The following is a 23,071-nucleotide window of genomic DNA, read 5'->3' on the forward strand; positions in this document are numbered from 1 at the left end:
GCAAGGTGTCAGAAACATGTAGGTGTCTGGGGTCAGGGAACCAGCGTGGTTGATACAGGTGTGAATGAAACGTAACTAATGTTAGAAAAAGGAAATATGATCCATACAAGACTTTAAGTTTATACATGTATAACAACATTTTACAAATACTTTGCAAGATGTCAGAAACATGTAAGTGTCAAGGGTCGGAGAATAAGGCTTGAATGAAAGTTAAAAAGGTTAACATTCTAATTTCATTTATTCCCAAACTGTTTCATATAAGTTCATGATTCTTTCCCAATTTCATCCCAGGGTCGGTTTCCCAAAACTCTCTGATAAGCCCCTGTGACTTTTGTTGTGTCTGTTACTAGGTGGATCAGGATGCAGAGCGCCACATGGTGAGACAACTAGACAACCAGCGAGCAGAATCTCGGGGTAAGGCAGCGACAGAGAAGGCAAGACGAGACAAAATCTACCAGGAGTACGAGGAAAACAAGATCATTGCAGCCAAGTAAGGACCTGATTCTAGCTCCAATAAAATGTTACAGAATTAGTAACATTTAGGCATTATTGAATAGACAATCATGTTTGGTGCAGAATTATACAGTGTAACATAACTGTTTATGCTAAAACGATAAGTAAGATGTGTAAGCTGGAGACAGAAATGATGAACCATTCAGCATACTAGCCAACTCTCCCTTTTTATTAGGAGGGAGACTCCCCATTTTGGACCCTTAAATTTGGTAGTTTCAGCCAGAGAGTATTCTAAACTATACCTTTATTCTATGATCTAATGATCTCATCTGAAAGAAAAGCTCAAAATATGTAATTCTAAAGGGTTATTTTGTCTCTAGGGGGTATTTACATGTATATATATATGGGGCAACGAAATAATTCCAACAGTGTGGACAAGTTTAGTTTGTCAAATTTTCGGAGTGATCCGCTCCTTTATCAAGACACAGTGAAACAGAACAGTTACATGTACATATACATCATATTACAAGACGATAGAACTGATATACTATAATTGAAAATATAGCTATTATACGGACATACCTCCATTAGGATCCAATATTATATGGGATTTTACCGTCTATATTACTTCTTTGACCCATACATGTATATATATATACACACATTTTATTCATGTTTTAATTTTGAGCATGTAGAATCTCCCATATGGAAATTTCAAAAAGTTGGCAAGTGTGATTCAGAGTGAAGTATTACTAATGGTAGAATAACTAGACAGTGAAGTATGATACCACTAATTGTAGAAGAGGCAATATTCTAATACATCCTCTGTTTTGTAGAAAGTCCGCCCTAGAGATGGAGAAGGAGAGGGCCTCCAAGATAGCGTCTTTACCAGCGCCACCTCCTGATCCTGTTCTGAACCTGGGAGTCCCTAAAAGTAGGTGTTCAACTGTTTTTAAATGAATTTTATCTTAAGGTTATGAAAGAAAGCTATATAATGATAATATTTACATTCAAATATAAGATTTAATGAATATTGAGTGAGTCATGTAACCAGAATATTTAAAATAGAACTAGTTGTTAAGAAAACATGTAATATTGTTTCTTGTGTAAACAGTTTCTGTGTGGAGTTTCTGTACGATAGGTTTTAATTGGTACATGAGGAATGCAATTTTACCACATAATGTACTGTGTTATCCAGTGAATATACCCATGTCATATTTGTTTGCGTATCAACCCATGTAATATGACCTATAAGCCCTGTGATTGGTTGTAAGTTTCAATTGTCTCAATCGTGACATTAGCCTCGGATAAGTACATGACGTCACAAACTAATGCACTGGAGTCAAAATGGCGGCTTTTTACATTTCAAAGTTGCATGAAAACTGTCACTTTACACGAATAATTGTAAGTGCCGCAAATTTTGATTATGTGATAAAAAGGATCTTACACTCGTTTTCATTTCATATGAAATTTATGAAACTCGCCACAAATTTTTCATTTTAGCTCGCCAGAGGCTTGCTAAATTGAAAAAATCTTAGACTCGTTTCATAGATCTCACATGAAATGGAAACTCATGTAAGATCCTATACGTAAAACTGAGATGCTTCTATTTGACTTTAACTTAACTGTGTTATCAGAGCCCTCCGTGAAGATGACAGATGCGAATGCGTTCTCCACCACACACTACCATCTGTTGGAGGACTACGCTGTAGACAAGGCCGGCCCCAATGAGCAGGTTGGTATCTTCACACAAACACCACTACACAGCTAATACTGTGTCTCAGTCCAAAACTTCTGTTGATCGATTGTATGTAAATAGGGTAATGGTCAATGTAACACATTCAAACATTCCAAACTTTTTTTATCTTTACATGGGTACATATTATTTTTCTCTTTTGGTAAGAAATTTATGGTTAAAATATTTTTCTACATTAACAAAAAAACATCAATCTGAAATTACTTAATGCAAATTTTGTATTAGATTTTGAGCTGCATACTTCATGTTCATGTTGTTTACTAACCGACTTTAACAAGAATTCCCGGTAAAGTTGTGTAGTGTAACTTCTTATATATAATGAGCAGGCATAGTATGTAGTTACAACATAAAGAGATTAGCATTTAAACCTCTTACTTACGTTGTGGTCAAATGTTGTAGGAGGATGCACGGCGGGCAGCGGAGGAGGAGGAAATCAGGATGAAGGAACAAGATCAGGATTTGGTGCGTCTTCATCACGACCGTCTGGCTCGTGCCAGGGTCCGACACAACAAAGCCCTCGAGGCAGAACTCCTAAGTCATGTAAGTACAGTCCTTGTCTTGGTGAACATGTGGCCTGCAATATACCTGGTAGTCATCAGACCACGGTGAACATAGTCCAGACCTTGTCTTGATTATGTGGTCAGTCAGCTTATTTTGGACCTTCTCTTCTGTTATATTGTGACTTAAACTGGTATATGAAGTTGTCAACCAACCTTGGGACTTCTGAGAGTCTAATGCCCGACATTATATAGTTATATTAATAACAATAGAAAGTTATAGATGGTTTTGGTAAATACACGTCATTTAAACTACCTGATATGATAGATCATTTTACAATTATGTCTCTTTTCACAATACATTCTGTATGTTTGATTTTACGTATGTGATGAACAGGACTACAACAACATCCTGGCGGACCTGAGTGACCTACAGAGAACTGACCGTGAGCGGAGACAGAGAGTGGTGGCAAACATCCCAGTAAGGACTTCTACTCTTAATAAATTAATGCCATACTTGCCAACCCTCCTATTTAGGAGGGAGACTCCCGATTTTTGGGACCCTAAATTGAGCATATTCAACCAGAGAACTTGCTAAACTAATCCTATTTTCTAAGGTCTGATGATTTTATCTGAAAGATCAGCTCAAAAGATACCAGTTAAAGGTATTTTTTCCCTGGGGTGTACTTACACACATTTTATTAAAGCTTTTGATTCTGAGCATGTGTAATCTCCCACATGGAAATTTCAAAAGTTGGCAAGTATAAAATGTGAACAATTAGTGGAGCACTTCAATTGAATTCTTTAGCTTTCACTGTTCATTGACAATGTTAGACCAGTTTCTTTTGTTTGTTAAGTTACTATAGAGCTATGTAGGAGGCACGGAAGTCTAGTGGAAGGACGCCGGGCTCGTGACCGAAGGGTTGCAGGTTCGAGTCACGGCACGGCACTGTGTTGTTTCTTTGAGCAAGACACTTTACTCCGCTTGTTCCAGTCTACTCAGCTGTAAATGAGTACGTGGTTGGGTAGTGCTAAAATTGTTGAATGCTAGCTGTGAGTGCCGAAATGGCAGCACAAGCTGTATGCTCCCCAGGGAGTTGTGAAAGATATTGGCTGGTTGCAAAGGCCCTATAATCATGGATAATAATTTGTGAACCGCTTTGAGACGACCTATGATCTAGGTTGTGATAAAGCAGTATATAAGAACCTCAAATTATTATTAATTATTATTATGATTGATTTTAAAACAGGAACAAGTGTTTGAATCACTGGTCCACATAAGCCCAAGAGCAACACGAATGTATATTGAGTGGTATGCATGTATATAGCACCTTATTGTTGTTAAATAACTCTGAACATAAATATTTATTTGTTAAACAGAAACAAGTGTATGAGCCCCCTTATTTTCGTATGGAGGATAAAGAAGACAAACAGAAAAACATGGAGGAAGCCTTCGAGGACATGTACATGGCGGAGACAAGTAAGTGTAGAACCATACAATAATGGACAATGCATTATGTTAAGTCAATGCTTTGAGTCAATTGTTTTTATAAACTTGTGTATTTCTTGACATTAAGGAATTTAGAAGAATATATTATCTGTGTGTTAAGTACTGTTAACGGCATTGAGATATTTCAGACTTGATGTTTCACTGCAGTATAAAAGGTCCATGTCAATGCTATACAAATTTTGTTTTTTAAACTTGTGTAATTTATTGACATTAAGCAATTTTCATAGAATTAGATTATCTTTGTGTTGATGGCACCAAGATATTTCAGACGTTATGTTTACTTACAATGCATTATTAAAAGTCAATGTAAATGTCATTAATATAAGGTTGCTCTTTTTTTTTTCTTTTTTCTTCTTAACTTTCAGTAAATTTTAGAGAAATGGATTATATGTGTTAATGGTAATGTGATATTTCAGACTTTATGTTTACTTACAATGCATTATTAAAAGTCAATGTAAATGTCATTAATATAAGGTTGCTCTTTTTTTTTCTTTTTTCTTCTTAACTTTCAGTAAATTTTAGAAAAATGGATTATATGTGTTAATGGCAATGTGATATTTCAGACTTTATGGGAGATCTGAGCCTCGCTCTGGACCCTCATCCTCCCCCGGAGACACCGTCCGCCAGCGAGTCCCTTGACGTGTCCACTCTGGACGAAGCACCTCTCCCTGAATCCACACTGGGTTCCATTCCTTCAGTCCTCAAAGACATGACCAACACCCCAAGGAAACCCAGTGATAAACCGCCAGCCAAAAAACCTGGTAATCCTCATTATAAACTTTGGTATCTTCCTTTAGCGTGATAATATAATAAAAAATAATTATATAAAACTAGATATACACATGGAAAAAGAACCAGATCAAATTTTGAAAACTTATACTATCCTTGATTCTGCCTCCCAACAGCATACAAATAATCTTTTACCATTTTTTTTTTTTTTTAATTTAACGCTACACATTTTTTAATTTCTAAGATATCAAAAAGTATACTGACGAAAATATTGCAGGAATCAATTTACTAAATGAAGGTTTTTAACTAGTTAAGGTTTCACGAGAAATTATGTAGTAATAGTATGTGTTGACTTGTTTTCAGTATTGTCGTTTTCCTTATGTCTATCCAGGAATCAGTTTTAATCTGCAGGAGATCTATTATCCTTTTGAATCACATTGCAGAAAAAGTACTCCGGAAGTTGATGGACAAAATCAAGACTCAACGTCAGGAGTGGGTGTCGAAGTCTGTGGGGGACATGCGGAATGTTGGTCAGGAGGGCCAACCCCCTATCTCCAACGGTTACCAGGAAAATGGCTTTGACAAAGGTATTCTTGTCCTAGAGTTAATACAATAACATGTCTGAAATCTCTGATTTGGAGGATTGGTGAACTTGTCTTTTAAAATTGACCAGGCAAGTCAGTCTAAGGTCCAAGAACCAATGCAACCCTGGGCCCTGCTCATTTATGCGAAACAACTGGTTTGTCTGGTTTTATGCAGGCCTTGCAAGGCTTTGTTGCCTAAAAACAGCATCTGACTACTAGCTCTGACCTTATTTCATAAATGAACAACTTTCGTCATACTGGTTCAACCGTTTGGATCACGTTAAACGAAAGCGGCCCTGGTTGACAGTTCTGGTTGACGGAATTGTTTGATGAAAAATTTAAAAACTGATCTGACATTGCAAGACATGTAGTGAAAAGATTGTTTGTGATCAGTCAGAGATATAATGCTGAATATAAAAAAGTTGTGTAGTATTAAGATGTTAGGTGGTAATTTAATATAGGTTTGCATAGTGTATTTGGTGTAACCAAAATGCCCATAATTTGAAAAAGTGGAACTTTCACAAGAAGGAAGCAAAATTAAACTTTTTGGATCTGTCATTCTCAGAGTATAGTCTTCAGTAAAATGGAATAATTATCAAATAATACGTTTAGCATTCCATTCTTTGAATATGTTTGCTGAAAACCCATCTGCTTGTTTCTCTCATGACAACATTTTTATCACAGCTCCGACCTTGTCCGAGTATTCCCTGTCCGACACAGAAGTCTCCCACACAGAACATCCTAGGTCTGTGGTACAGCCAGTTATACATGGGATGAAACACACACGAGGCCCCGTCCCTTACACACAAAGCCCTGCCTACAACATACAAAGCCACGCCCTTTCCACTGGTGACCCCCGAGGCCACGCCCCCAGTATGAGGGTTCCCGCTCCAGGTTCACACGGACCTGCTCCTTTACTACATCCAATGGAAATGGCTGCCAAATTCAGACACACAGATCCATATGCACAGGTAAGCCAGAAGTTTCAGCAAACCATTTTCTGGCCAATAAGCGTTAATACAAAAGTCCATGTTTTTGTGTTGAATCATGTTAATCTGTTTCTCAAAACAAGCAGTAGTTTACTGAAATGTTTTAATTCTGTGAGATTTCATGAGAACTAGGTGATATCTGACATACAGCTATTATATATGATGCATGATGTAGTTTTTTTTCTGTAATTAAATGCAAGTCAATACGAGTATCTTATACTATAGCACTTGTTTGTACAGGATTCTGAAGAGGAAGTTAAGCCACGTAAACCAGTGGAAGAGAGGACAGTGGCAGAGATATTAGAACAACAGCGCTCACTCGAGTAAGTGTTACCTGGGGCATACAGAGAGCCTTGGTGATCCCAAACACAGCTGAATATCTAACCCTGAATCAGGAAATCAGGAAAACTCACATATAAACTCTCTATTTTAAAATTTGAAGTCATATCACGTCTCAATTTTGATTTGGTAATCCAGGTAGCTCATTATTCTAAAATCAGTTTTTGGAAAGTAAAGTGTCTGGATTTTTAGGGCTGAATTGTGTTGTTGGACACAGAAGATGGAAGCCACAGAGATTATTTTGCTGATAATAAAAACAAAGGGAACCCGAAGACTTACTCCTAAAAAAGTTCTGTCATTCTTTTTATCATATAGTTAGCTCCCAATCTTCCATTCCACATAAGGTAGAATGTAGAATTCCACATTCTACCTTATGTAGAATGAAGGTTCTACATACAATTTCAAATTTCGGCCCCTGTTGTGATATAACTATCAGGAAGCGTTAATTCATGTTTTCAAACTCTCCTGTCGTAACTTGGCCTAAGGTCCTACTGAGTTTCCCGATCAGATCTTGTATGTAGTGATGTTATTTTTCCAGTCCCATTTACAAATTAATGGAGACTGGTACAAAATTGATGTAAGTATAACATTTTGCCAGAAGTAGTTATCAGTTTTTAAACATTTCCCGATTTTTCCATGCTCCTACCTAGATGCAGCTTCAGAGGGCACCTGGCGTGCTTATAAACACTCATCATCACCTCATTGTCTCCATAGCATTAGTCGGACTCCTTGGCTGTTTTATGATCTCTACAAAGAAGCTTAAACATCGAAAGTATATTATTTGAAATTATGTTTGAAGTTCGTCTTTATTGATTGTAAGGAGGGATTATCTTTGTTAAGTCAAGTGAGATATGTCCTATTTCTTGTCAAATGTAAGACGGAAACTATCAGATTTTCACATTTTTTTTATATTTATAATTTATAGTTAATAATTTTCATCTTTGTATGGCTTATTGCTTCATTCAGCATTATAAAATACTGATATTTTATCTCATTGCTATCCTTCCTCTTAGTGTCTTCATCAATAGCAATGTTTGATAGCAGTTACAAAGTATAAACCTTCTATGCCATAATAAATGAATAGTTGTATCAGTTATGGCATCAGCTATTGAGAATCATCAACTATAGACTAAATAAGATGTTATTCAATAGTTCCTTGTGATGTCACTATTACGACCATGTATAAAGAAACCCTACAGGACAGATATTTCTGACAGCTTTTCACAGGTACAAAGGCCTTCATTAAACTATTAAAGAACTGTCATTATGATGATAACAATTGTGTTATATTTTTGCTGCTTCTATGCAAAAAAAAATTGCCATGGTTGACAGCAGAGTGCAATGTAAAATAACATTCCATTTTTGTCCTGCTGCCACGAAGTAGCGGAAGCGAGACTCAGGTGTTGCTTTTCCTGCAACAGTGGAGTCAACATTAAGTTTTTGCATTTAACTTAGTTTCACTGAAAATATAATTTAAGTGCTACACCAACCAAACTTGGACCATAGATGCATCTTTGGTATTACATCTCAACCCATGCATCAAATACTGGATGCGGCCTACCTTTCATGGTCCATTGACTTTGTCAGCATCCTCATCAAAGTTTTTACGTTTAAGTTAGTTTCTCTGATATGTGCATTGATGGTCAAAGCGGGGCACAGGCGAGACATATCAATCCAAATGCCTTGTTACATTTTTCTTGTAACTTTTCCTGTACAGTTTGTTTCTATATTATAGTTTAGTCAGTACAACAGAGTAGTCAATAGTAGAACAACTCCACATCTTTTTAATTATTTTATGATTACTTTGTAAAAATTGTACTAACAAACATTCTCTTTCCATACAGTTATCTTTATAATATTAAATAGTGTGTAGATTTTTTACTCATAATTAACATACACAAGAACTAATCTAAAAGTTTGAATGGAACATTACTGTAGTGTAAACTTTTAAAATGACTTCAGCATATATTTTTAAAATATATTCAATTTATGCAGTTTTCATTTGTATCTGTCCCACTTGTTGGTAATACACCCTGTAGTGTTGCATTGGAGAAACATATTCCTTTGTTCAAAGCTTGCCTTTATTCAGAGGCAACCTTGAAATATCTTTTGTATATTTGACAATATTGTTGAATAGTGTAAAGAGATTTAAAGTTTCTCTGTAATGAATTAAGTAATGTATAGTATTTAAACTTGACTGGCCTCGCCATTTTCGGTCTGTAATTAATTTGCGATGTACAGTATTTAAATTGGACTGATTCTTACTCTAACTTGTCTTTAATGAAGTAAATAATGTATAGTATTTAAACATGACTGGCCCCAATCATTACCTGTCTGTAATGAATTTGCAATGTACAGTATTTAAGATAGACTGATCCTAAACCTACCTGTCTATAATGAAGTAAATACTGTATAGTATTTATACTTCGTTGATCCTTTCCATTACCCGTTTGCCTGTTTTTCTTCCTAGACAACAGAAGCGAGAACTGGAGGCCAAATTAGCAGCCCTTGATTCCTACCATAAGTCCATTCTGGAGCCTGAGGCATCGAGTTCTGGTGCACCACCAGAGGGCGCTCAGATACCAGACTTCCTTATGAATGGCCACGCACCTTCTTCCTCTTCATCTGTGAATCTATCATCAGCTGGCCTTGTTGCTCATCTTGCCAAAGACAAACCTGCATCTGGATTTTATGGAATTTCAGGACTTCCCACTCAAATCACAAAACAGCCTACCTCTTTGAGTGATTCGGAGAGGCCACCAAATGTTTCTATGTCAAAAGCTCAGAATGGCGTAACATCTGAACTTTATCAGTCAAAAGGGTACTCTGGTATGGTACCTGACCTTCATCCATCAAAAGGTCAAAATGGCTTGACCTCTGACCTTCACCGTCAACTTCCTGTTGGTGCATACCTGTCGCCTGCTGCCCGGCAGCAGCAGACAAACTACCTGAACTCATCACTGCCCCCCGCTCCCCACACCCTGTCAGGTGCTATGTTACCAGGGGAGGGGAAAGCCGATGACCATTCTGATCAAATGAAAAAGATTCGAGAGTATCAAGTGAATTTGTTACATAGGCATGAACATAGTAAAAAAATTCTCTCCGACACGAGAGCCGAGATTGAAAAAAGACGGCAAGAATTATTAGAGAGGTTCCCACAGTTAGAATTGAAATCTCCGGAGAGTGACAGGTCTGGGAGCCAGGTGAACGTTGGTCACGACCCTAGTGTGGCACAGAGCATGTCTGTCCTGTTTGAGTCAAGATTACAACACGAAACAGACAAACCTGCCGGTGGTAAATCCCCCGCTAAATCTGCTGTCTCTGAGTTGTTGTCAAAGTTGGCTTCACACCCTTACTATGCCTCAAGACTGTCACATGAAAACGGGAAACTTTTAGCTAGCAGTTTACTAGGTAGAGACATGCAACCAGAGAAAGGCGGAGCTATTCCAAGTTCGGAGGCTAGTAAGGGGTCCAAAGTAGACAGGGTGAGGAAGTCGCTGTCATTTAATGATTCTCTACAGGAATCACCATTAACAGCCATGCAGCATTTTCGGGACAGTGACACTGGTCGTAGTGATCTTGATGACACAGCTTTATCATCATCTTCGACTGAGCAAGGGAGCCCAGCCCTCCCGGGTCGAAGGTCAGGGTCAGAGTCGGATTCTGACCTCTTGACAATGTCAAGAGACCGTAACCAAGTGTTTGAGAAAAGACAAGCAGATTTACGGAGACAGTTGGAGGATATTCAAAAACAAAAGGAGGATATTCTACAGCGACATCAAACTGGACAAATCCATTTGATGGCAGAACAGGAGCGCCTACGTAGCAAATTGTCTCGTGCTCAGCGACAGATCAACCATGAGAGTGATACATCCCTCAATATGTCTGGGAAAGGTATGTCAGATACAGTATTTTTTTACTTTTTTAACCTTAGCTTTTCTTTTGGTTCCATATTTCCAGTTAATGTACTTCAGACATATAACAATATTACGTGTAGACATTAACTGGAAGTGTGGTCATAGTATTTATACAGTTAACTCATTTATCCCCTGAAAACACATTTGAACTCCTCCAGTTCAAAGGTTGGAAAAGTTCATTATGAATTTCAGGGGTGAATGAGTTAAAGTAAGGGTTTGAGGGATATAACAAGTTTCTGGATCCCTGATATAAAAAAGAATTCTCAGAGCAAAGAAGAGGGAGATAAATCTAGTTGAGAGTAACCAGGAACTGCATTATCCTGAAATCCCATACTTTTCCTGTTATATCATACTGATACGAAACACAGAGACATTTGTAAAAAGGAGTAATCCAAGCCATAATTTCCAAAATCTATCAAGAGCCGTGTTTACTCTTGTGCTTTTGTTTCTCATTCAGTAACAGCTGAACATGAAAAGGGTCAGTTCAGTGCATGTTCCAACCACTTCTCACCTGCAGATAAGCTTGGTCATTTCCATGGGGAAGTTACAAAAACTGCCAATGAGTTAGTCTGCAGAGGTATTTTAGTTTTCAGACTAAGACATGGGAGTGAGGACTAACTCCTTGAAAAGCAGTGTCATGGCTAAAGTGAGGTCTTAGTTAATTTAATGAGCTTCTTTCTTAATAGAGAAAATAAAGCAGAGGTAAATTGATGAATAGTAAACATTTTGTAAGGTCATGTGTGTGCAATTTCATATTTAGAACACTAGTCTGCAGGTTGATTTTGAAAACTTCTACTAGCCCAACCTATAATTTCATAGTATAAATTTTCACATAAAATCTACTAGCCCTAGGTATCAGGCTAGTGGATTGTATACGCCAGAAGGCCAAATGAAATTAAAACCCTTTAATGAAAAAGTGAAGTATCTCATACACAAAGATTTAGGAAAAGTTACTTTTTCAATAAATAAATATTGGCTGGTTGCAAAGGCCCTATAACCACGGATAATAATTTGTGAACTGCATTGAGACGACCTACGAACTAAGTTGTGATAAAGCGGTATATTAGAACCTCAAATTATTATTATAATTATTGTTCTCAGTATTTTACTTCTTATTTTAATATCCCATCTTTAAAAACTATCTGTTAATGAAGACTCTTTCTTTCTGCCTTTGGTCTTCATATACAGTTTTGATCATCCAAATGTTTCTGTCTAGTGAGTAAAGTTCAATGAATTAAAAGTTCAGGAAAAAATTACCAGTTGAAATCAGGAAGGATGTTGAACTCATTGAGTCAAAGTTATTTTGGTTGCGGGGTATGTTGTAATGGGTGAATGTTCATGAGGAATAAACGATTACGATCTCTGTTAATGTGCCTGTAGTAACAGAGAGAGTTGTTTGGTTACAGACACCTCCCTGACTGGTGATACTTCCGGCCTGGAAACCTCTGACCTGAGTTCTGACGCCTCGCCTCTTGGGAAGCAACCCTCACCCCCTGGGAGACCTGTTCCTGGACAACCACCTAACCGCGGGGCTGTTCAACTAGGGACTCATAAGCCACATGAACTCAGCACGATACATGTAAGCGTTGCCACTATATACAGCAATTTACTAACAAAGTCAGTTGTGATTTATGAGACTATGAATCTCGATGGATCATCATGATGTCATTACAATTGTGACATCGTAATTCAGAGATGACCTGCCAATACTGGCTGTTGGCTATTCCATTGATTAAAAATCAACCTTAAATTTAAAAAAAAAAAAATGAAAGCTAAATTATGAATTAATAGTCAAATGAACGAAAAATATAAGTAATGAACTGCTTTCTGTTCAGAGATATAGTCCTATAATTCTGAACAGGATTGCATGACTATGACTCTGGACAGAATGCTGTTCACAATTTAAATGTTACCTTATAATGTGAATAGAATAATAGTTACACTGGACGTTAGCCATGATTCAATGCCCGAACATTCCTGTTCTGTCTAGTACCTCAGTTACCATGTACCTAGTAATAACTTGTAAACGTGTTAGATACACTAAATGTAATTGGATACTTGTGAAACTGTGTACTGAAATACATCACAGATATTCCAGCAATAAACCTAACATCACCTATTTACTTATACACAGGAGGTGGACACACCAGCCAGTACGCGCTATTCTGAAGCTCGCCTTTCCTCCGGCCGACCAAGCCTCTCTTCAAGTGAAGCATCATCCACCGTGAAACGTTCAATAGACTTTGACCGACCTACAATACCAGAGGAATTTGAGCGAGTGCCCACCCCCACTGACCGACGGTCAGCAGGGGAGTCTGGTTATCACACTCACCAGATAGACGAAGTGATGTCCAGAGCAAGGGAACTGGACAGTGGTCTGCTGGACAAGCTCAAGAGACAGACCAATGATGTGTTTGCTTCACTGGACTCCACAGAGGGGCAGAGGCACGGCACACACAGTCCCACCCTGGGGGGTAGCTTCCACACCCTGTCTGCTGGCACTCTGTCACCCTCATCACTGTCCACAGGTTAGTGTCGCATATCTCAGTGATTTAAAAAAAAATGGGTTTATTGCTTATGAATACTATTGCTCCAAAATGTTAAATTCATCAAATAGGAAGTTTCCAGTATTTTACATAAACTTTGTGTCAGAATGGATCAAAATCAGATTTATGTATGATATAATACATGTACAGTTTTAAATTCTTTTTTATTTGTACTTACAATAATGTTTGATCTAGGTTGAGATGATACTATCCTGTATAAGGAAAGTGTTGATAAGTGTCTAGAAAATGATATTGCAGTATTTAAATCTGATTTGATCATATAGATGGATACAAGAAAAACATCAATACCACAAATTTATTTCGGTTTTCCACAGGGCCGATAGATGACAGCATGGTGTCACAGCATTCCCAGGCTGCCTCGGACAACTACGCATTCCGATATGTCGGACAGACTTCTGGAAAATCTGGAAGTGCCAACGGATCATTCCAGAGTAACAAGTCGTGGGCCGATGAGTTTTTGGGTTACAAGGAAAAGTTCAAACCACTTCAACCTGACAGAACATCGACAGGTTCAAAACAACAAGATTTTAAATTCTTACAGCCTTCATCTTCAGAAGAGAAAGCCAATGGATCGGATCTCAGTCAGCATACCTTGTCTGAATATGATAAGTCACAGGACGACAGTAAGTCAGGGTACCTAGACCTGCCTGATCCTAAACCTCTTCAGGTTGACAGGAGCTATGATGCTATGCATTTCTCAGTGGAGCCTACCCATACCTATCAAAAACCATTCTCATCCGTATCGCTGGACACCTTCGCTGAGAAGCCTTCTTTCTCATCTGGGGACGGAAGCAGGACTAGATCATCAATAGAGAGGCTAGCAGAGGAACTCTCTCACCAAGGACCTGCAAGTGACCATTCAGGGTCAACAAGGTCATCTGCAGCATCAAGTGAAGGTCGTGCTGACATTTCAGGTGTGAGAGGGTCACCTGTTGGCCATATTGACCAATCAGATACACAGCTGTTGCGGGACTCTATGGACAGTACAAGTAGAACCCGTGAGAGTGTTGGGTCTAATGTCAGTGAGGGAATTGTTTCATCCTCCAGTTCCTATCTTGATATGGAACTCCATGGTCGTAACTCACGAGACTTTGGGCCATTCCGAAGGGACCGTGACAGTATTTTGCTACAGCTACGAGATGAGCTGAGGGAGGAGCACCGCCGAGGTCCTCGTATCCTGTCAGACAACGAATCTGTCAAGTCTGGCCCTTATGCATATACAAGTACTCCTTATACTGCCCAAGGGAGACCCCAAACCTTGGCTGTGGCATCAGAGTTTTCTCGTCATTCCATCACATCCGATTCCAGTAGGGGAGAAGGAGAGACTCCACGCAGTCAGGGCTGGGGGAGTTTGTCTTCATCGTCAGTCATCGAGAGACCTTCAATACATTCTTTGTCGAGCCAATCAACAGAGGTACCATCCTCTGTCAGCTCAGGAGGCCCCCCAGTGGTCAGTCAGTACAGTCTGTTGTCGGACACCCAGGGGATCACGCTGATTGACAAGGAGCAATCCCCGAGCCAGTATAGTTTTGACACCACAGGGAAGGCCACTCGAAATGAATCTTCACTCACACAGGTGTCCTTGGATACTAATGATTCTGATGTGTCCCAGAGAGGTGAAAAGAGTGCACCAGAGTTGAGCCAGTATACCTTGGGTACTGATGAGGATCTGTCGCTGAGTCAGTACAGCTTGGACAAGACTAGTCCATCTGGTCGTCGGGCTGAAGCAACACAGGAACCAAGTCAGTATAGTTTGGACAAGACAAGTCCATCGGGACATGGGGCAGACTCCACACAAGGTCTGAGTCAGTACAGTTTGGACACAGAATCTGAACAAGATTCGGAAGATGGTTATGTAGACAAGAAATTTGCAAATCTGGATGTGTTGATACAAGAATCAAGAGACATTATTGCAAAACATAAACAGCTTATAAACAAAAAACCAAACCAGTCAAGTAATGCTGAAAACACTGAGCATCTAGGGACAATTGGTCAGGCATGGTCACATGACAGATTGTCTGGTCACCATGAACCGGCTTCCATCTCCGACGTAGCATCAACAGAGGACTCTTACAAGCTGTCCACAACAACAGCAGGGTCAAGCTTTGATGTGACCCCACTCAGGTTGACTGAGGACTCTGCTACCATGGTAACCAGCAGTCTGCCCTCAGCTGGAGACGCAACAAGTCTAGACCAGGTAAAGGAAGTCTTTCGCTAACATAAAGTTCTTTGTTTTTCATGGTTTCATGAATTTCAGTTATGCAAATACGTCATAAAGACTTTTGAAAATTGTCCGGATTTTTTATTTTTATTTGAATAGAAATATATATCATTTAGATAAGAATCATAGAATATTTAGAAAAGCTTTGTTAAAGCATTTGATATTTGTAATAACATATAAATTTGTAACATAGTTCTCTTTGCTCTGCATTTTCCATTGTCTTCATCCTTTCAATGTGTCATTGTCAATATACATATGTATGTACAAGATATGTATCCAGTGAGTACATGGCTGTTGTTGATGTCCTTACAGCTTGGCTACGAGTCTGGTATATCTGAGGAGCCAAACCTGACACTAGTCACTCTCAGCTCCAATACCAGTATGGTACAGGAGGACTTCGGCCAGACACCCCAAAAGTCTGTTCACAGTAGTCGCGGCACTGCTAGTAGTAATTCCACACTGTCTTTTGAGCAACATGAAGCCAGCCTGACTGATCCCGATGTGTCGAACACACACTCAAAGTCTACGCAAGATACCTTCCATGACATTACAGGTAAGACCCCTTCCAATGAAATGTAACACAAATTAGGTACATTTCACAATCAAAGTCCAGACACCTTTAATGACAAACAAAAACATCTTCCACAATGTCAGAAAGAAGACACCTTCTATGACAACAAAGGAAATACATGTTACCATGACTACACAGGTAATACATGTTACCATGACTACACAGGTAATACATGTTACCATGACTACACAGGTAATACATATTACCATGACTTCACATGTAATACATGTTACCATGACTACACAGGTAATACATATTACCATGACTACACAGGTAATACATTGTACATGTTACCATGACTACACAGGTTATACTAGTGTCGCATATCTCAGTGATTTTACATGTTACCATGACTACACAGGTAATACATATTACCATGACTACACAGGTAATACATGTTACCATGACTACACAGGTAAGACATGTTACCATGACTACACAGGTATGACTACACAGGTAATACATATTAGTAATACATATTACCATGACTACACAGGTAATACATGTTACTATGACTACACAGGTAATACATGTTACCATGACTACACAGGTAATACATATTCAATTACTACACAGGTTATACATGTTACCATTACTACACAGGTAATACATGTTACCATGACTACACAGGTAATACATATTTACATGACTACACAGGTAATACATGTTACTATGACTACACAGGTAATACATGTTACCATTACTACACAGGTAATACATGTTACCATGACTACACAGGTAATACATGTTACCATGACTACACAGGTAATACATATTACCATGACTACACAGGTACTACATGTTACTATGACTACATAGGTAATTCATATTACTATGACTACACAGGTAATACATATTACCATGACTACACAGGTAAGACATATTACAATGACTACACAGGTAATACATATTACCATGACTACACAGGTAATACATGTTACCATTAGTACACAGGTAATACATATTACCATGACTACACAGGTAATACATATTACCATGACTACACAGGAAATACATATTACCATTACTACACAGGTAATACATATGTCCATGACTACACAGGTAATACATATTACCATTACTACACAGGTAATACATATTACTATTACTACACAGGTAATACATATTACCATTACTACACAGGTAATACATATGTCCATGACTCAACAGGTAATACATGTTACCATGACTCCACAGGTAATTCATATTCCATTACTACACAGGTAATACATGTTACCATGACTACACAGGTAATACATATTACCATGACTACATAGGTAATACATATTACCATGACTACACAGGTAATACATATTACTATGACTACACAGGTAATACATATTACCATGACTCCACAGGTAATACATGTTACCATGACTACACAGGTAATACATGTTACCATGACTACAACTTATATGTATACATATTCAAGAACATAAATCGGACACATGGTTGCTGTAAAACAGGTTTATTATATTACTTCAAATACTAAACACATACAGTATTGTATCAACAGGAAATGAAAAAAAGGTTGAGATGAATTTTAATCTTAAATCTCGTTGATTCAAAAGCTATAAATTATTGCTTTTTGTTTTAAAGTTGGATAGGTTATCAGAATTTTATTGGCTTCAGAACTAATCAGTTTCAATTGCATGAATTTCAGATTTCACCACATCCAGGTCGTACGACCAGGACGAGGGTCCAAACACTGCCAGGACACTGTCCCCTCCCCGCTATGCCCCGCCACCCCCACCACCCCCACCTGTTGAGGAGAGTGAAGACACAGGCAGTGACTCCGGTTCAGATACTCTGTTCCACGCTATACCAGTAATGGTCAGTCCAACTATGTCCTTAGCCATGAAATTTAGCAGCCAGCAGGAGCCGAGTAGACCACCAGTGTCCTGGTCAAGGCTTCTGGATGATGAGGGAGAGAAACCCAAAACAGATGACCAGAAACCAGCACAACCAGTCATTGTACGTTCTTTAGATTCTGGTTCAACCAGGAATTCCTCTGAGTCTCATGTGGCAAGGTCACTTGAATCTTCGTCTGCAAGGACGTCCACAGAACAGACCTTGTCGTCAAGGCGATCTGCTGACTCATCAGATTCGCCCAGAGATACAAGGTTAGGTGACAAGGTCGGCGAAAGGCGGAAAATGTTTGAGGTTGCTGAGGAAGCCCAGGCAGGGAAAAAGAAGCAGGCACCTAAGGTACCGGGAACCTATCTTAATAAGGCCCTACAATCGAAGAAAGATGGGGGGAAGAAGGCTGTGAAGGAGGTCCCTAAATCACCATCAGCAGGGAAAGTTACACCTGGTGCTGTGGTCAGCCTTGCAGATTTTATGACCTCTCAAAAAGGGGAAATGAATACCATGAAGAAAAAACCATTAAAGGAAACAGGGCGTCCCACATCAGCCCCAGGGTCAGGTCAGAAGTCCAGGGATGCTGATGACAGTGGAGTCGTAAGGTCTGTGGGCCCAACAGGATTGTCCAAAACTCTAGCCTCATGGAAGAAAAGTCGAAGTGTCAAGTCGTCAGGTAGGCATACTCGCATTGTACATGTAAATCATCGCACTTTAATAACTGGTGGATTTTGTTTCATTGATATTGATGTAGCTCGGATGATTTATTTCTCCTTCATCATTAGAATTCAATTGTGATATTGTGACTCTCCAATCTAGATCTACAGAGCAAACAGGAGAGAATAGCAATGATGTTGCCATAGTGATTGAAGTGCTTTGTTCTCTCAGACTGTATCTCTGTAACTAATGTATTAATCTAGACAGGCTTTAGTTTGTTGATCAATTTCTGTCCCACAGTACTGTGTGTTTTCCTTTGTACAGTAACCTCCCCTTAACTTTGGATAAAACTGTCCCACAGTTGTTCTAGGATACTTCCGATGAACAGGTAGCTCAATTGGTTAGAGAGATGGTATAGCAATCTGAAGTCCAGGGTATGACCCTGGTCTAGCCCTGCTGATTTTTACAATCAGAACACTGTTGTTAATTATATTTGGTTTATTTCATCTTTATTATTTCTTTTGAAAGTCCTGCAAGGTAAGGCTTTCCTTTTAGAAATGATTAATCAAAGCCATAATCATGCCGAAAAAACAGTTTCTGTTATTTTGTTACAGTTTATGGTACATTGTTCTACCCCTAACACTTGTGTAAATCCCTAAGTTTGTTTCTTGTACAAAATGGTATTTTTGCATTTGAAGGTATTTTTTTTATCTCATCTGAAGTCCCTTCTACTATCAAGTCATGCTGTAACAGAATTGTATGTAGGAATATAATCAATCTTATTTCATATACAATTAATTTTTGCTTTGTATTTGTAGCCCCACCCCCTCAGCCACTCCAGTCCAAGGAGACACCTTCCAGCTCAGTGAAGGTCGTTACTAAGGAAGCACTATTAACTGAAGAGGAGCGCAGACGTGCTGCTGACAAAATTGTGTATGAGCGCCACATGAGGTAACATTGTCTAGGTGCCAGTAGCTAGTAGTAGGTGTTTGTAGATAGTGGTGATGGTCATAATCATCGAAAAACTTGTACTTTTAGTCTTTGTCATTTTGATGCTTGTATACTGTTGTGTCAGTGTCTGTCATTGCAATGCTTTGTTTTATTCATTCTTGTGTTCTGTACCCTACTTGCCAACTCTCCCTATAATGGAAGGAGACTCCTGATGATTTTGGACCCTAAAATCGAGTATTTTCAGCCAGTGAATCAGAATGTACTAAACTAGTTATATATTCTAAGATCTGATGATTTCACCTGAAAGAAAAGCTCAAAAGATGCTTTTTAAAAGTGTTACTTTTCCTATGGTGTATATACACACATTTTATTTATGGTTTTAGTTCTGAGCGCACGTAATTCCCCCATTGAAATTTCAAAAAAGTTGGCAAGTCTGCTGTACACTGTAGTAGTTTTGTGTTTTACTCCTGTCCCGTTGACTTTAATGTCTATGTTGACTGTCTGATGTGTGGTGTTTGTGCAGCATGCAGCTTGTCTGTAAAGCTATATATATCCTACCTAGATCGGGAATTAACCAATTAACACAAATATCTCAGTAACTGTTATAATCAATGCTAATACTGATAATAATTGAGTTAAAAATATATTTGACATTTTCATTTTTTTTTGTATGTAACTGCATTCAAAATTGTTAGGTCTTAGGTCTGTATTAAGAATAGCCATTTAATTACCAATACCGTAATTGATATACAGTACATGTAATAACTAGATAATACGTTTTTGGATTAAAAAACTGCATCACCAAAGTTGTAGAGGAATTTAACTTTCATGAAGGTTGGGGTATTTTGAGTGTGTTAAAACAGCATTAATGTCGTTTGAAAATGATATACAGATATGTAGTACCAAGTTTTAATCTATATGTCACAAACTAATGTTGCTATCAAAATTAACTTGGGGTATTTTCTGTCTTTAAAATATGCAACAAAAGCAAATATCTTTGGCTTTAATCTTTAACGTTTTTTAGCTCTATTGATATATAGCTTCAATACTTTTTCAATGCAATGATTACTCACTGTAAAATTGGTAGATATCACACTTAAAATTTGGTCAATTACCGTAAGTGATTTTCATAACTTTTTGCTCCAAAACATGATGAAAAAACATTTTCTCAAAGGTTGATTTTGGTCGACATTTCTTTCTGATGTAATTTTTAGATCAACATCATTGTGATCTTTTATTTTTTTATTTCTGTAGATATCATTGATTACAATTATAGACAGACAGTTCAGTTAACTGAAGACTTGTTTTTTGATCAGCTGTCTGTCCAAATACTGTACTTGGAATTTAAGAGTTACAAATTTGGAAAATATTTACGGAAAAGAAAATAACCACAGAGCTCCATAGAAAATTCTGCATAATACATTTTTTTAAATGATAGGAGTAGAGTTGTACAGTGTATAGAGCCACCCAATCCAGATATAGCCCTAGTTGTAGTTTTAATTGAACTTTTTTTAAATTGTATTTAATTTAGAATTGAATACATCTAGTCTATTTTCCATTCAACAATTTAGTAAGTGTTTTAATTCACTACAAAGTTGATTATGCAACCAGTTTAATTTTCCTACATCCAGATAAAAATAGAAAGTACTTATATCTTTTTTTATTTTATTATCTAAATTACTGGAGAAATATGATTAGTTGAGCTTGTTATTGACTTAATTAATTGATGTTAATGTATAATTGGGGAGAGCTACTTAGCCTGTGTAGGGCTATCTTATTTATTGTAAGTGGAAGTCAGAGGAAGCATTTTTGGCCATAAACACATCTTTGAATTGGTTTTTAATTGGAATTTAATATGGTGTCTTCATTTGAAGATCAGAGAACTAATGCATTATGAAAGGATTTGGAGAATTTTTTTTAAGTATAAATCTGAAAATAAGGATTTGGTAATTATGATGCATGAGTAAAATTGACAAATCCAAGAAATTAGTAAAAGTTTTGAAATTCAAAAGTTTGTTTTGATTTTATTAGGTATGTCAACCCAGAAATGTTTCCTTGTGGTATATCAGTCTCGCAATTCATAATATCACAGCATCATTGTGTGTCGTCACTCACCTGTCACATGGTCCTGTTATGTGTGCATGACCTTGACCTTGTTACATGTCTTTTGACCTCAGCTGAGGTCAATCTTATGTTAATGTCCAACAAAGCATGTGATGTGTTCTGCACTGTTGAGTGTTTCCTGTATAACCCTTGGAGTGGAATCACTAATCCCTGAAGGTGTGGTTTTGTTTGACCTATAACGAAGGTTACCTCCCCTTTATAGCTACTCTTGGTGTGGTATTGGTTGTCTCATTAAACATTGGAATTGGCTTGGGTTTGTACATTACTATCAATTAACATTTGTGCATTTGCTGATAATCAAAGGTGTTGATTTGAAATAATCATAATTTTGTTACTATATTAATAATCATGATGTTTAAATTTTGTTTAAAATGTTGGCATCTGTGTCAAAATTCATTTTTTCAATGATTCGTAAAACAAACTTAGTGAATACTGTATGATGGTCTTCATAGTGTATTAAATTACAACAAATAAAACCAAGGAAAATGAAAGACTAAATTTTTTTGTGGTAAGTTGTCACCTACATCAATTTTGTAGATGATATCAGTTTCATGCGCAACATCAATCATTAATGATCTGCTAGCCAATGTTGTCCTTAGGTAGAATTTCATCTACAGCGATCACATCAGATTTCATATGTCAATGTCAAAAACATGCGCCAGGGTCATACTTCATCAGAATGAGCACATTGAGGCTTAATGGCTAGACTTTGTCTTTACACTATTGGGCTAATGCTCATCGGCATGCAGCATGCTACTGCGCATAATTGTGGGTGTCTGTTGCTATAGTTACTGAGAATGCACATTTCCTCACGTTCTATCACACTCTTTGCTAAGGAAATACTTATTTTGCTTAAAAATTCTCGATGATGGTTGACTTTGTTGATGTTAATCTTCTACAATCTCTCTTTAGTTCAATACAGCAGACTATGTAAATGTAGCGGGACTGGACTGGGTCGATCGTTGGGGACCAAGAAGCTCAATTGGTAGAGTTTGGAAGGTCCCAGGTTCGAACCCTGGTCTGGCCGTGCATTTTTCCTATCCTATGACATAAATATGAAAGTAACGTTTGTTTGTTCCATTATATAAAAAAAACTATTTTTTATTGACATTGTAAGCAGCATTCAGGAAAATAAATGTTAAGATTGGCTGTTTTAAGGTAGTCCTGGTAGATGATATGCTGGATAGACTACCGTACAAATATTGTCATGCTGACGAGTGGTTATTGGTACAGTGTACTTGTACCACTTTAACTCATTCACCCCTAAAGTCACATTTGAATCTTACCAAATCAAGTGACCTAATCTGATCTGACCTAATCTGATCGCTTTACGTCCGTTGTCATCC

The 23,071-nt window shown here is 37.9% G+C and overlaps 1 protein-coding gene across 5 annotated transcripts in view; it reads left to right on the plus strand.

The window, feature by feature from the left end:
- LOC110451403 (centrosomal protein of 295 kDa-like) overlaps nucleotides 1–23,071 on the plus strand; it is a 50,434-nt gene that overhangs the window by 12,980 nt on the left and 14,383 nt on the right. For 4 of the 5 annotated variants that reach the window (XM_021499392.1, XM_021499395.1, XM_021499393.1 and 1 more), the window contains exons 5-22: nucleotides 351–490; nucleotides 1,290–1,387; nucleotides 2,091–2,188; nucleotides 2,609–2,749; nucleotides 3,104–3,187; nucleotides 4,087–4,186; nucleotides 4,780–4,977; nucleotides 5,389–5,532; nucleotides 6,214–6,500; nucleotides 6,759–6,841; nucleotides 7,396–7,434; nucleotides 9,328–10,751; nucleotides 12,181–12,353; nucleotides 12,909–13,302; nucleotides 13,656–15,538; nucleotides 15,875–16,115; nucleotides 17,797–18,669; nucleotides 19,469–19,601. In XM_021499392.1, coding sequence (XP_021355067.1) covers nucleotides 351–490; nucleotides 1,290–1,387; nucleotides 2,091–2,188; nucleotides 2,609–2,749; nucleotides 3,104–3,187; nucleotides 4,087–4,186; nucleotides 4,780–4,977; nucleotides 5,389–5,532; nucleotides 6,214–6,500; nucleotides 6,759–6,841; nucleotides 7,396–7,434; nucleotides 9,328–10,751; nucleotides 12,181–12,353; nucleotides 12,909–13,302; nucleotides 13,656–15,538; nucleotides 15,875–16,115; nucleotides 17,797–18,669; nucleotides 19,469–19,601 — 6,533 coding nt within the window. The remainder of the gene's footprint in view (nucleotides 1–350; nucleotides 491–1,289; nucleotides 1,388–2,090; nucleotides 2,189–2,608; nucleotides 2,750–3,103; nucleotides 3,188–4,086; nucleotides 4,187–4,779; nucleotides 4,978–5,388; nucleotides 5,533–6,213; nucleotides 6,501–6,758; nucleotides 6,842–7,395; nucleotides 7,435–9,327; nucleotides 10,752–12,180; nucleotides 12,354–12,908; nucleotides 13,303–13,655; nucleotides 15,539–15,874; nucleotides 16,116–17,796; nucleotides 18,670–19,468; nucleotides 19,602–23,071) is intronic. The other variant, XM_021499396.1, reaches the window with a different exon arrangement.

The sequence above is a fragment of the Mizuhopecten yessoensis genome, unplaced genomic scaffold, assembly GCF_002113885.1.
Source record: "Mizuhopecten yessoensis strain PY_sf001 unplaced genomic scaffold, ASM211388v2 scaffold5989, whole genome shotgun sequence".
Lineage (NCBI taxonomy): Eukaryota > Metazoa > Mollusca > Bivalvia > Pectinida > Pectinidae > Mizuhopecten > Mizuhopecten yessoensis.